This window comes from Mytilus californianus, unplaced genomic scaffold (genome assembly GCF_021869535.1).
Source record: "Mytilus californianus isolate M0D057914Y unplaced genomic scaffold, xbMytCali1.0.p SCAF_11, whole genome shotgun sequence".
NCBI lineage: Eukaryota > Metazoa > Mollusca > Bivalvia > Mytilida > Mytilidae > Mytilus > Mytilus californianus.
Window position 1 is genome coordinate 26,483,807 of NW_026262593.1, and position 16,267 is coordinate 26,500,073.

At 31.7% G+C, this 16,267-nt stretch overlaps 1 protein-coding gene across 9 annotated transcripts in view; it reads right to left on the reverse strand.

The window, feature by feature from the left end:
* LOC127719801 (trichohyalin-like) overlaps positions 1–16,267 on the reverse strand; it is a 56,778-nt gene that overhangs the window by 31,605 nt on the left and 8,906 nt on the right. For 2 of the 9 annotated variants that reach the window (XM_052226084.1, XM_052226082.1), the window contains exons 1-5: positions 11,256–12,087; positions 7,031–7,093; positions 6,582–6,720; positions 4,847–4,940; positions 4,258–4,420 (exon numbers count right to left, since the gene is read on the reverse strand). In XM_052226084.1, coding sequence (XP_052082044.1) covers positions 4,258–4,420; positions 4,847–4,940; positions 6,582–6,720; positions 7,031–7,093; positions 11,256–11,367 — 571 coding nt within the window. In that variant the 5' untranslated portion in view covers positions 11,368–12,087. Of the gene's footprint in view, positions 1–4,242; positions 4,421–4,846; positions 4,941–6,581; positions 6,721–7,030; positions 7,094–11,255; positions 12,088–16,267 lie in introns of those variants that run through there. The other 7 variants (XM_052226088.1, XM_052226080.1, XM_052226081.1 and 4 more) reach the window with 6 other exon arrangements.

Here is a 16,267-nt window from a genome sequence, read left to right on the forward strand (position 1 = left end):
ATACAGCACTGAATTTGGATTGTAATTAAATATTTGACACAGCATAGGTTTCTGACACAGAATAAATGTGGTCTAAGAACTTAAAAATTTTTAATTTATCTATTCAAACCATATCATTATTATTTGCTTTTATATATAAATCAGAAATAACCAATTTAAAATGGAAAATTTTAAAGAAAAAAAGGAAAAAAAAATCCCCCCCCCAAAATTTTTTTAACCCCCTTATGATTCATCACCCCCAAACTCAATCCCAGCCTTCCCTTTGTGGTATGCTATGGTACCTTGCAGTACACATACATGTGATGGACTGTGAAACTAAGATCAGGAGTTTTGGAGATTAGGACTCAGATCAGGATGTTTTTAAGTGACATAAATTCTGTCGTAAATGTAACCGTGTGCTGTAGAAATTGTCTGTTAAAGTGTGTTTTCTTCAACTTTCCATCCGAATGTATTATGTTTATAGTACCTTTGTACTTATAAATTATATCTATCTATTTAAACTTTCAACTTGTTCAATCTAACATTCTTCTTTTTCAGTATGTTCTTTAAATTTTCTAGGTCATATCTTTTTTACAATTATTCATTGCAATCAGAACATTTGCTTATCTATCTGCAATAGATCTTTAATTTTTATCTTTATGCAAGTAGATTTTTAATGCATGATAAGTAACACATTCAAACTGAAATATGGGTCATAGTAATTATATAAATTTCAATTTAAGCCTTGAAAGGAAGTATAGAACCCTCAAATAATTTTCAAATTATTATTTTTTTATTTGTCCTAAAACATTTAAAATCATTTAATTACCATCCTTTTATGATTATTTGTTCAATTTATATTTTATTTATATTCTTTTAAAAATTTACATTATTTAAAGGAAAGTAACTTAAAACAAGATAAATCAAGGGAAGTAACCCAACATTCATTTTAAATAAATAAAGTTTTATTGCACAACGGCAGTTAGCCTGAGGTAAAAATCGTTTATTACCAGTATGTTTGACACCCAAGGTGACAAGTGAGGCCATGTAACTATGCATGTTAATTGATTTACAGGTAAAATATAACTTCAGTAATGTCAGTTACACCAGATATGTTGGGCTGAAATTTTTCATTCATGAAATATTTCATACACGGGATTTGTTTGTATTCAATGGGAGGTCGGGAGGAGACCCCTGAAAACGGGATTATTGTACTCCCGTCGGGAGGTTCACATGTATGAACTGTACAATTTCAGAGAGATCCATACACTTGAACACAAGTTATTGTCTGGAAACAAGAAAAATGCTTGTTTTTTGGCCCCAAATTCCTAAACATTTAGGGCAATTACCCCCAAACTCAAACCCAGCTTTCCCTTTGTGATATGGAACCTTGCAGTACAATTTCATAAAGATCCATACACTTACACACAAGTTATTGTCCTGAAACTAGAAAAATGCTTGTTTTTTTGCCCCTTTATGGCCCCTAATTCCTCAAATTTCTAGGGAATTACCCCCAAAATCAATCCCAGCCTTCTCTTTGTGGTTTGGTACCTTGCAGTACAATTTCAGAGAGATCCATACACTTGAACATAAGTTATTGTCTGGAAACTAGAAAAATGCTTATTTTTGGCCCCTTTTTGGCCCCTTCTTCCTAAACGTTGTGGGCAATTACCCCCAAAATCAATTCTTGCTTTCCCTCTGTGATATGGAACCTTGTAGTACAATTTCATAAAGATCCATACACTTACACACAAGTTATTGTCAGGAAACTAGAAAAATGCTTGTTTTTTGCCCCTTTATGGCCCCTAATTCCTAAAATTTGGAGGCAATTACCCCCAAAATCAATCCCATCATTCCCTTTGTGATATGGAACCTTATGGTACAATGTCAGAGAGATCCATACACTTACATACAAGTTATTGTCATGAAACTAGAAAAATGCTTGTTTTTTTCCCCTTTTTGGCCCCTAATTCCTAAAATTTGGAAGCAATTACCCCCAAAATCAATCCCAGCATTCCCTTTGTGATATGGAACTTGTGGTACAATGTCAGAGAGATCCATACACTAACACACAAGTTATGTCCGGAAGTTACAAAAATGCTTATTTTTGGCCCCTTTTTGGCCCCTAATTCCTTAACTGTTGGTACCATAACCCCCAAAATCAATCCCCAACTTCCTTTTGTGGTATTGAACCTTAAGGTAAAATTTCATTGAGATCCATTCACTTTAACTAAAGTTAGAGTGCGAAAAACAATGTGTCTTCGGACAACGACGCCGGACGACAACGACGACGACAACGCCAACGTCATACCAATATACGACCACAAAATTTGTTTGCGGTCGTATAGAAATTAGTACTCACTGAAATAAATTAATCCACATTCTACTACTTGTTTGTCTTTATTTATCATATATAATATGTAGAGACAACAACATCTGGGTTACCGCAAGGTGATAGTTTTATTGAGTCTACATGTTTCGCCACTTACGGTGGCGTCTTCAGGACAATTTAAACATAGAAAACAAATACTGAAGTACATGAAATGCGGTGCATATGGGGTTACAAAGGTTAACAAGACGTAACGTCACAATAATTGATTTGACAACTTTAAAATGAAAGTGAAAGTAAAAGTTAATAATGCATTGTCAGTGTCTTTTCCAAAATGGACAACACCTCACAGGACATTCCGTACCATTCCAAAAGGCTTCACTCGGAAAGAGGTACTACTTCCAATTGCGTCGGGAATGTTGTAAGATGTATGGTAGTCGCACATGTAGGGCATGGTGGAAGTTGTGGTGAATTGGTTACATTTTGCGGTTGTGGTACACTATCCATGTTGCAAGTTTATTTCAACAATAATCGTGCGGTTCTGCGGTTCAGTACGTTTTGCGGTGGTCTTCTTTTTCGCGGGTTTTCCTTTTCTTCGAGGTATGGGCGGTTTCTTCAGTGAGGTTGGTGGTAGAATGGAACTGGTCGGTAGACATGAGGCTAACGGTTGTAACTACAACGCAGGACGGCTAAGGTGGATCGTGTGCGGATGCAGGGGTTCACAGAAAAATAAATAATTTGTGACGAGTGAACCAACACCTTCTAACGGAAAAGCTGAAGAAACCGCCCATACCTCGAAGAAAAGGAAAACCCGCGAAAAAGAAGACCACCGCAAAACGTACTGAACCGCAGAACCGCACGATTATTGTTGAAATAAACTTGCAACATGGATAGTGTACCACAACCGCAAAATGTAACCAATTCACCACAACTTCCACCATGCCCTACATGTGCGACTACCATACATCTTACAACATTCCCGACGCAATTGGAAGTAGTACCTCTTTCCGAGTGAAGCCTTTTGGAATGGTACGGAATGTCCTGTGAGGTGTTGTCCATTTTGGAAAAGACACTGACAATGCATTATTAACTTTTACTTTCACTTTCATTTTAAAGTTGTCAAATCAATTATTGTGACGTTACGTCTTGTTAACCTTTGTAACCCCATATGCACCGCATTTCATGTACTTCAGTATTTGTTTTCTATGTTTAAATTGTCCTGAAGACGCCACCGTAAGTGGCGAAACATGTAGACTCAATAAAACTATCACCTTGCGGTAACCCAGATGTTGTTGTTTATTTATCATAATATAATTTTGAATGACTTCTCCATTTTTTTATAATTTTTGTAAATGAGTGATTTAGTATCTATCTAAAAGCAAAGACAATATAACAAGCTCCATGTTAAATCTGGTCAATGGTATTAATTGACCATTCATGTGTTTAACAGTTTTCTTATAAGTAGTCAATGTCATTCTGATTGCTACAGAGGCTTTTAAGAGTTAAAGTATTTACTACCTAGTGGTTGAAAATAAGCTTGTCAAAGTGAAAAATTAACTCTGGTAATTTTACTATAGACTTATCAAAATTCTATCTAAGCAGTTTTGACTTCAACAGCTGACAATTGGTTTTAAAGTTGTTGTAATAGTTTGCATCATAGACGTAATCCATTGTAAGAACATTGAAGCAGTCTTGATTTTAACAGCTTACAATTGTTTTAAAAAGCTCTTGTCATGTCTACATTATAGAATTAATCACTTGCAAGAAAACTGATGAACAAATGAATCCTTCACACTGTAAGAAATAGAGATACTTAACATGTAGTCAGGAATATGAGTGTAGTAAACTGCTCCTCTATACAAGAGCACTATGAGAAGAAAAGCCAATATTTTCTATGTGCCTCTGTGTCTAGAGGTCTAACACTCACTCATTACCTTCATCTGATGTACCTTCATCTTGACTAGATCGGAGAGTCAACCGAGCATCCTGGGTATGTTGTTCTAACTGCTTCTCTAATATTTTACGCTCTGTTTTAAGTTCTTTGAGTCTCTGTTTCTCTATGTATTTCTCATATTTTTTCTTTTCTTTTTCCTGAACCGTTCTTGCAACTTCCTGAAAGCAGTAGATACATAAAACATTTAAAACTGTATGTAAAAGGCAATTGTATGTTATTTATTATCAAGACAATGTCCAGTTTATCTGTATTTACATTATCTAGCATGTAACTATTTTTATTTTTTTTTAAATACACTGAATTTTGTGGTATATCATATTTGTCATAAATAAACTTCAAATATGATTCCTATTGCCTCCACTTATCATTGGACATTATACTTTGATTGATTTTTTTTTCTACACAGTGAATGCATGGATTCCCTCTTAAAATATTTCACCATTTGACTCAGTTTAATTTCACCACAAATCTCACTGAATGTTGATTACTTAACATGAAGTAAGTAATAAAGAAATTATATCCAAATGCAGAATTATATAACTTTTACATGACACATATGTTTTGTCATGTGATAGTCATGTTACCTCATCCTCTAATTCTCTTTGTCTCTTGTGAGCTTCTTCCTCACTCATCAATTCTTCTGTAACTCTCCTAGCAACCTCCTCATCTTCTTCAGCTCTGTGAAAAAAATTATCAAATATTTTTTCAAGGGAGGTTACTGCTAGCTTAATAATTAACTTTCAATGTCCAGTAAAAACAAGTTTTGTTTGTGATGTCATCATAATCGCATGACTAAAATTTTTAAATAAAAAAATTACAAAGTTTTAAAAGAACTAATTTGTTGTTTTTTAAAAGAAATGAAATTCTTAAACTTGTATTTTGCCATAGTTGCAATTTGCAGGGTATATAGATAAACATCTAAGTGGTGAAGGTTAATTTCCCTTTGAGACTTACTGGGAAGGGTGAGTGATCACAAAACATGCTACACCCCACCACATTCTTTTATTTTCCTGTCTCAAGCCAGGAGCCTGTAATCCAGTGGTTGTTGCTGGTTCCAATATTTGAAATTCGTTCATTGCTGTATGATAAATCAGGCCAATTTTTTCTCTTTTGAATTGTTTAATATTTTATCATACCAGAGTATTTTTTATTATACAGTATGGGTTTAGCTCATTGGTGAAGGCTGTTCAGTGACCTGCAATTGTTCACACTTTTGTTTGTTTAGCCATTACCATGTATATGGCTGGTTGTCTAATTGGCAATCATAATACATCTATTTTTTTTATTTTAGTCCCTTTTGTTTTCTTTCTACAAGCTATCTCTTTACAAAAATTGTTTACTGAATAACTGCCATAATACAGATTACCTCAGGTTACAGGTTGCCTTCCTATGGAAGTGTTAGCATAATGGAAAACTCTTATATATAGTTGATATTTTATTTTTCAATTTTAAAGTTGACAAAAAAAATCAAAATTGTGAGTGTTATTTTCTCTCAAATAAACACAGTATCCTATGTTATATTTTTTTTTTTTTGCTTTTCAAAGAGCTGACCTTGCCCTACAACATACATAGAAATCAAAATACAATGTAAAACAGACTCCCCTTTAGTACACAATGACTGAATGGCATTTTACTTTTTCTTTTTCACCAAAATCAATTTTAGCACGCTTCCAAGAACAAAATATAGTCTTTGAAATTTTTTAATTAGTACATAAGTATGTGACCTCTCATCAGCCTACCTAATGGTAAACGCATAACTTATAGGCTGCAGGTTTTTTGCAATGTTTTTTTTTTTTATTTTATATAACAGATTTACAACATGTAAATTTTAATTCATACCAAAAATTTTCAAAGCAGCTCTTAAACTTTGATGCACTAGGTTAATCTCCGGTACATGTATACTTAACATATTACATAACAGCAAGGGGAGGTTTCAATAATTACTCATTTGTTTACATAAATTTTTTGATCAGTCATTTTTTGCCATCAGAAAAATGTTTGGCCAAGACCCAAACACCTGACTGTAGGCTACAGGTGTATCCGTATTCACAATATGATAAAACTAATCAACAAGATAGTCATATCAAATCATACTACATTCTATTATGTAAATTACAACTTTAAGAGATACCTTTGGACTAGATTAAATTAAAGGATAAAAAAAATTAACAGTAGAGGGACAAATTTTTCCCGCTTGGACCATCTGTTTGATGTGAAAGTTGTCATTACAACAAGTACTACTTTCACAAAGTAAAATTCCTAAGGTTATAAGAGAACATGACTGATTATTTGTAACGTCAATGAAATTTTTGTACTTACTGAGCTTTGAGGGCCTCTAGTTCCTGGAATCTCTCTTGTTGTTGAATGACCTCTTCATCATCCTGTACCACACGAGCCACTGGAATGTCATCTCTTATAGTCCTTCTGTTATATCTGTTCAATCCATAATGGAAATCAACTGGGGAAATAATATGGAAAGGTTATACTTTGCTAAGTGTTTATAAACAGGTGTTCTTTTGAGGTTTTAAAAAGGGAGTCTTGTTTTTAGGGGTTTCTTTTAGAGGAGGGAGAACTATCAGATTTCGTGCAGATCTAGTTAAACTAACCATACTGAAAGACGTAAAATTACCAGTAATGTTACTTTTTAAAATCGACAATTGTCTGCAGAACTAACTCATTTTTGCTTCTTGCAGTAATTTTCATTATAACTTTCGTCACCATGAAATGAAGAACAAAACATTTTTTTATCAAAAAGAAGAATGACTTACTCTCTTTGTTCTGTAATTGGTAGGCTAAAGCACCATCTTCATGGACTAACCATTGCTGGCACACTGAAATAAAAAGTAACAATTATTTACTTGTATATTCATGACTACCTAATGATGTTCTTGGTTTCACTATATCTGTTTAATATATTTCTGTGGATTGGCTTTTTTTCAGGGATATCAACTTATTTAGGATCGTGAACAAATTTTGTTGTTTCATGAATACTTGCTTTTATTGTTTTGATAAATTTTGCATACAAGCCTACTGAAAATTGGGAAATTAAAATTAATGTTTTCATCTATACCCATGAAATCCATGAAAATTAGTACCCAATGTAAGATGATGAATCCATGGCAGTGTTTTGACAAAGTAAAGATGTATTTACTATGATAGAATTAAGGAATAACAGTACTGTAGTTGAAGAGATGCCACCGTCAATTGGCGATTTGACGGTCGCAAATGCAGTTTTACTGGCGACACGTAGCGGAGACAGTAAAACGTCAATTTGCGACCGTCAAATCAAAATTGACGGTGGCAACTCTTCAACTATATTATTGTTATTCCGATTCTAATGCATAATATGTTAGAGCTTGAAAAAATGTATAAATTTGAAATAAAAAAAAAATCTGCAAACCTTTATGAATGATTTTTGCACAAAGACGTTATGGCTAAACGTGACGTCATACAAATGAAAACTTACAAACTGGAGGTTATGACGTTACCTCTACGATTCAAATTTGAATGAAATCACATTAATACGGCGATTTTGAGGTTGGTGATATTTAATTTGCGATTTTATTGAGAAATCTAACAGTTTTTGATTCAATCAATTCAAAATGGAGGGTCCCTCCTTAGTTATGACTGGTCAACTGTGAATTTGACGGCAACTAATAGCCAATGAAAAAAGTGGTTACATAAAAATTGCATTAGAATTGTATATCTATGGAGAACAATTTGAGAATTTTTTATACCGCTGGAACCATTACCTATTTTTCTTCAAACAAAAACAGGCAAAAGTCAGGATTATTTGCTTAAATAACATACGTTTTGAAGGATTAACTTAAATAACATACGTTTTGAAGGATTAACTTAAAAAATATACGTTTTGAAGGATTAACTCAAATAACATACGTTTTGAAGGATTAACTTAAATAACATACCTTTTGAAGGATTAACTTAAATAACATACATTTTGAAGGATTAACTTATTTTTAAGGATTAACTTAAATAACATACGTTTTGAAGGATTAACTTAAATAACATAATTTTTGAAGGATTACCTTAACTAACATACGTTTTGAAGGATTACCTCAAATACTATCTTAATTTAAATCTAGCTGTAGCTTTAAATCATTATCATTCAAATTTATATTTAAATTTTGCAGGTAACAAATACATGATTGATGAACAGGTAGTGGAAAAAACCTGCTGATAATTGTTATAATCTCAAAATATATATTATATCACTATTTTCACAAGTAAATAAAGAAATGACATAAGAAATTTTCACATTGCATCAAATAACTAAAAACACCCAAACAGTCATAAGTCAGGAACTTTGTGAGTTGTTGTCTTAATGGGAGGGATTGTGCTTGATTTTCATATGATGAAGACATAATCTTTCGATCAGTTTAACTGAGGTCTGGAGCTGGCATGTCAGTAACTGCTAGCAGTCCTTTGTTAATTTATGTTGATCATTTTCATTTTGCTTAGTTTCTTCTGTTACCTATTGAGGCTATTCTAACATTGGACTCAAGACTTCTTTTAACTTTAGTTTTACTGTGCGTATTGCTGTGTGTTTATTTATTTTAATTTATTCAGAAAAAAATTATTTGAATTCTGGAATAACGTATGTAAAATAAAATAAACTGATACATTATATGTACCCTGGGTCATGAAAACATTGTCTTGTATTCATGTCAAATATATTTATTAATTAGATCACATTTTTTTCATTACTTAGGAATATCATTATAAAATAATCCAAAACGTGTAAGAATGCCAATTTACTGTAATATTCAGATATCCTTGACACAAATGAGAACTGTAAAGAAGCTGTAAAATAGTTAACTAACTAAAGAGCTACAATCTAGCTTCTATATAACATTAACTACTATAGAGATTCACTTATTAAACAAATTGTTTGATGTAATGCAAACAGATTCCATATGACACTTAATTATACAATAATTCTTGTATGAAAACCTGTTACTTTTAATTAACTCATCATTTATAAGTATCAAATCTCAGTTAATAATATTGAGCTCCCTGTGTTTTTTATAAAGCCTTTAGCATTCTTAACTGTTATTCATGCTAGTTTATAATGTAGGGTAATCATGACTAGAGGTTTCCTGAGCTTTAATTGATCACCTTGCAAAAAAAGCTTACATTGGTTAAATACATGTGGATAGTGTCCACATGTGTCCACAGATGATGCCCCCGCTTGCATATCATATAGTTATAAAGGGACATAACTGAAGAACGGTAAAAGTGACGCAGCCCAAATTTGAACTTGATCTGAGTTTTGTAGTAATAAGCATTGTGTGTAAGTCTCATAACATTTGGTTGAGGCTAACTTAAGTAGAGAACAGAAACATAAAATTCAGCAATTTTTCTATTTGTAAACACGCATAACTCTAGAACGGTTGTGTATAAGTTTTATAACATTTGGTTGAGACAAACTAAAAAATTCAGCAGATTTTTATGTTTATAAGCACACTGAAATTCTGAAAATCCATGTATTAAATGTTGCTGGTCTTTCAGCAAATATCAATCAAAATATGTGTTTCAGTGTACCTAAAAAAAGGTGTATTACATTCTACATAGACTACCTTGAAAATAGATTTCAGGTTTTATGTGTATAACTTTCTTCTTAATTTAATGATACATGTATGCACAAATCTGCACTTACTTTATGAGTAATTTCATCCCTGATTTTGCAGTTTATATGTTATATTGTTTCTAGTTCAAAAATTGCTACATAAATATGTTTTTACTGTGATATAGATAATAGAGATGCAGTCATTGCAATATATCACGGAAAATTAAGTCAAACCTATTCAAATAAATAACTTGAGCCATGGGAAAAAGATTTTAATGTCTTCTTTCACACCATGTTTTTATTATTACCAACAAGTGCACAGAAGTATGAAAATTTCTCAAAACTCCCAAAATTACATTAAAACAGCAACTATTTCAGTGTATGGTCACGACTTCAAGTAAGAAGATCTAGTCACCACTTACTATAAGTGTGCTAGGGGAAATAGTCACTTTAGTTTTAATTGTTTAAAGAGGGCGGTTTCAATTGTGAGTCAATCTAAGCAGGATTTTCTCATATAAATGATAAGATGAATATACCTGTCTGTCTGCCCATCTCAGGTCAGAAACTCTACAAAAGACTATAGCTACATAAGATATTTATAGAAGTATTAACAAGTCTTAACTAACAATGTGCCTGCGACTATAAATGGGCAAAATAAATGTAAAAATTGAAAGTGAGGACCAATCCTTTGGGGCGGGAGTTAATGTTTCTTAGTACATTTTCCTGATTTTTTACACCAGTCATATAATTTTTATTAAATCCTGGATCTGCCACTGGACATAAACTGCTGTACATATACTAGTAGTATATAACATTTAATTCTTAAAAAAAATATTTAAGAATGAATTGTCCAGGTTAACTTGATATTATTCATGGAAACATCAAATGCAACACTCCCCTCTATTGCCTTTTGCAATGAGGTGGCGTAAAGCAATTATCAATCAATCAAATGTAGTAATAATGTAGTTACTGTATAATAAATTGTAAGAAGTACAGATTTATAAATGTAAAATACATGTATGTCAACACTTCACATTACTTCTGTTCAATGGTTTCTCAAATATAACCAAATTTCAAATAATTTGGAGAAAGCTAAATTAAGATTTTGAATATAAACCTGAAATCTGATTACATACTTTCACAAAACCGAGGACCATTCCTCAGAAATAACAAAGATGAAATACACAACTGTATGCCAAAGTGTGACAAAGTCTACTTCAATATTTTGTAAATCAAAAATGATTCTGTCAGGGCTAACATTCAGTTTTTTACCAACAACATAAAATTGGACTATGGAAACCATCAAGGATTACATAGGACTAATCAATTTAACAACTAATGTTTGCATTAAAACAGAGAAATGAAAAAAAAATCCTACATGTCAAGGGAGATAACTTAATATTTACTTTCTAATCTGTACTGCCTCATTAATGATATATTATGTAGTCTCATCCTACGATGCATGTACACAGGATCAGACAGATGTTCCTTCCTTTCAAGTACTAATTCCTTATTCATTGTTTCCACTATATAGTTCTTAAAGATGCAAGTAACTTATTGCTTTAATTTTAATTTTCATTTATCACATATATATCCATTAGGTAAACCACATTACAAGTTATCCTATTCGACATATGATCTTTGCAGCATATTAATTCCATTTCATAAACTCTAAAATTGCAGTATATATTGTTATCATGTTACAGAAGTCTTTTGATTTGTAATTCAATTAACAGGGTGTTTCAACCTTGACAGAGAAAAAGCAATGCACTAATCTATTAAATAGGAAAAGCTTTCAGACTGTCACACTCAATGTTGAGTCCATTATCCTTTTAAAGAATTAAGACACTTAAAGTTTTCTACTGTTTGCAACATAAAAAAACATCATATTTCAGAAACAGATGTGATTTCAGAGCACAAAACTGGTATCATTTCTTTCAACTAAAAACAGGAAATAGCACTATTTTAAAACATAATTTTTACATCCTTATAAATATGACGATAAAATTTTACTTCACCAGCTCCAGAATTCAGACTTTTTCTACTGTTTCAAAAAATATTCCACATTTTTGCATCCAAGCTACATGTACATACTGTACTTTAAAATGCACTGTCAAGTATATATACCTTCCAATTATATTCTACACAGAATTCAACATAACGGATCACATTTCTTTAATATGTACTTCAAACAAAAATGTGACATGCATGTTCTTTTTGAATCTATATCAATTTCAAGAATGCAGTAATACATGTATACAATGCCCTTCAACGATTGTTTTTTTCAACATGGAAACAGCTGAGTTTGACATTAAAAATGTAGATATTATTTGCATCAAATCCTAATCTATTTCACAATCAATAATCATGAATTTCCCACAAAAAAAAAATCTCATCTCACACTAGTACAATGAATCATTATTAGCATATTAATTATGTTCTGAAAAGTTCTCAAATGCAGCAATATGATATCCAAAAATAATGGTTTACTATTCAACTTCTCACATTAAATATCCTCTTCTCAATACGACAAAAATTTCTCAACTTTACAATTTAAGTATTGTATTTTCTTAAAATGTAATATTATTCCAGTAAGTGTAAAAAGGGTTTCTAGATTTCATTCTTACATTGTTATGTTCTCCATAGTAAAAATGACATTAATCATTTGTAAATGGAATGGATACAACTTGTGAACAAAATCTAAATTAAAATGAAACTGCAATATGTTTCCTTTTCATCAAATGGCACTGTAGCTGAATAATCAAATTTTTAACCATTTTTTTAAGCATTTTAACTCTGTTCATTACATTTACAGATCAGATCATTTCAAAATTCCAATGTTATTGGATTCAGATGTAGGTATTTTATAAACCTCCTTCAACTTGTTGCAATTAAAAGCCTTTTAACAGTTAGAAATGAAGCTGATGAAATTTGAAAAACTGAATCCAAATAAATTATATCCATCAAATCCAATCCCGTAAGGAATCTGTTATAAATTGATTTTCCCCAATTCCTCTACGAAACTGCAATTGAAAGATTTCACCATCAATGACTTTGATTAATCTGAAAACACTTATCATGGCTCTCTCTAAGTTTGGATAGATACAAATCACTTTATACAATTAATAACACTTTGCTGTTTTTAAACAAACTGAACACATCTGCACATTGTATTTCTTCTTGAAAAGTCAAAAGTATAAAATTCCCTAAAAAGTCATAGTCTCCATTCTATAAAGTAGATTTACATGTCATATAATGATTTTCTTTTCAGAAATGATCAACTAAGTCAAAGATGTAGATTTAAGAAATAAATGAGAAATGTGTTTTTCCTCTACCTAAATTTCAGCATATCTTATATACTAACAGTATAGTACTATATGTTGAGGGGGTATGGCACATTCCATTACAATACAATTCTATGATTATTAGAAGTCAGAAATGAATGTTTCTCTACATCAAACCATCGTCATGGTTATTATGCAACTTTAGTTTTTTCAACATGCCATGACTCTCATTTATACCTGTAACATACATCAAACAACACAGATATCCTACACAATAAATTAGTAGTAATGATTATTTTCAAGGGAGGGTTTCAAAGATGTAATTTGGCAAAGTATAGTTTTCACTTGTAATAATGTCCTTATCATTGCCAAAACCTTGGGCAATGACACTGATTCCTGCAGTCAGCCCTACCCAATGTGTCCTTATTTTTCATATAAATTTCCCTCAATATATATTGCCACCCTTATTTACTGCTTATTTATATCTGGTCCAAAAGCTGGCATTATAACGAGGTATACTGCACTCCCCCTGACCCCTTCTCTTGCTTTCAAAAACACAATAAACTAAAACCTGAACTGAAGATAGCAAAAATTTTACTTTTCAAACTTTGCACAATTTCATGCTTAAATTACATTTAAAAGTGTTGCATTTTTGTATATTTACATTTTGAACAGTCAGCAGATGTTCATCTCATACAATTAAAAAACATATAACCATGTCTGCAATATAGACAAAGATGACAAACTCAGGAAGACAATTATGTCATATTAACAGTCTTTAGAGCATGAATGGCTTGATGCTTATTAAAGTATACACCTATAAATGTTAGCAATGTATGTATGCATAAGATTTATGCACTTGTGGTGCAAGGGAAAAATGTTTCTGTTCAAGTCTTGTAGCAATGCCTGCTGGAAATAATTCACAACTAAAAATCTTATTTATAATTTTTTAATAAAAAATAAGTCTCAAAAGGCCGGGTTGCATTATTTGTAACTAAATTTTGCCGAAAAATTCTAATATCTGGAAAAATGAGAAAAAATTCCTCAAAAAATTCCATAATAGCAGATCCATAACTTCAACATGTGTGCAATCTTCCTGTGAAGTTGCAGGGAACTGGCTTGACAACTTTAGGAAGAGTTGATTATACAAATCTTGTACCCTCTTTCGTAACTTTTGCTTAAAAAATGACTGAAAAATCTTATCAAATTATTGTAACTTATATTCTTAAGCAATTTATTTTGTCCACTTTTTTAACCGAGAAAGCAATTTTTCTCTTTTTCCCATGTCTCATTTATACAAATGATTCCTACAAACTGACAAAAGAACAACTTTTTTATTGTCATTCCTATAGAATGAGTAAGATATATATTAGATATAATTACACCATTTGATGACGGATATTTATATATATAAAACGCTTCATGTATGTAAACAGAATTTTTATCTACATATATTGTAAGGCTAAGTTAATGAATGCATGACTAGCTAACATAAATTTTAACCTTGTTGAAATTGCCTATTGATTGTTACTTAAAAGGTGAATATTAAGAACTTTATTCATTTTTCATTGCATCTACATAATAAAGCAAAAATCAACAACTCTGAACCTGATTAAATTCTGTCTGACAAATATATATGGTAATGTGACCCAAAATGGAAAATGACAAATTTTACTAGCTCCTGGACTGCATCTACATGTATCTTTAGTATAGTCATGCCAGTATTATCTGTGTACATGTATATAAGAAAGGTATCTTTTATCATCAATGTAAAATTTTCAACAATACAACCAGCTTTTAGACAAAAAAAAATAGCAGTTAGCATATTTGGCCATTAACTAAATCAGCTTATCATAAGTGGTGGGTACAGACAACAAACATTATATGGACAAATGACCTTGTAAAGCTAAATAAACAATGCATGTATTCAGGTTCAATGTCTTCCTAGTAAACAAATATTAATACCAGTATATGTTCAGGGCATTTGCATCACTGGTATATACATGTATATATGTTTACATACCTTGTTTTTTTTTATCAAAACCAGATAAAGAAATCACAAGTGTCTAAATATATATATATATATATCTTAATTATTAACATTGATTAATATATTCTAAATAGCTTTCTAAAACAGGCCACCCACTTAACAAATAGGCATGTAATTATCTAAAATAGATAAAGATATATTGTAAAGACCAGGAGTTAACACACCTGTCTTTTTAAATAGTTTTTCCCTAACCTATGTCCTTTTAAATAGTTTTTCCCTAACCTGACAGCCAGCAAGGGCATCACATCGATCAAGTACAGTATAGTCTACAGCCAGCAAGGACAAGGGCCAAAAGTGATTAGTAGTCCAAACAGCCAGCAAGGAGATAGGCCAATGAAGAAGTCTTCACAGCCAGTTAGACCAAAGTGTCTAATAAGTCAAACAGCGAAAGGAATGTGGTATCTACAGGAAAAGACCACACATCTATGAACTACCACATTCCAGAATATATGTAATAATAAGTCACAGTGTGTTAAAGTGCTGAACTACCTTTTAACCGAAAGTATAAAATTTAAACAACTCAAATATTACCTGACTGAGATATCATGTTTTAATATTGCAATACCCATACCTGTGTTAAAAGATTGATATGTGTGTTTTATCTCAGAGACAACAACCAAATATCATATAACAATAAACAGCTGCGCCATGAACTTTTTCAATAGATATAAACCAGTCACCAAAGTTTCATGAGAACTGCTCAAAGCATTTTTGAGTAATTGTCCGAAAACTGGAAAATCCCCCTTTTTTAATGAATAAAACCTTATAACTTGGGAACGTAAAACCTAAAATTATAAAAATTGAAAGGGAGCTCACATCAATAGACATAACAATTCACCAAAGTTGCATGAAAACTGTTCTAAGCATTTTTGAGTTATTGTCCTAAAACTTGAAAATCCCCCTTTTTTAATGAATAAAACACCATAACTTGGAATCGTAAAATCCAAATTTTATAAAAATCGAAAGGGAGCTCAAGTCAATAGATATAAACAATTCACCAAAGTTTCATTTAAATTGGTTCAAGCGTTTTTGAGTTATTGTCCGACATGTTGACGATGGACGGACAACAGTATACCATAATACG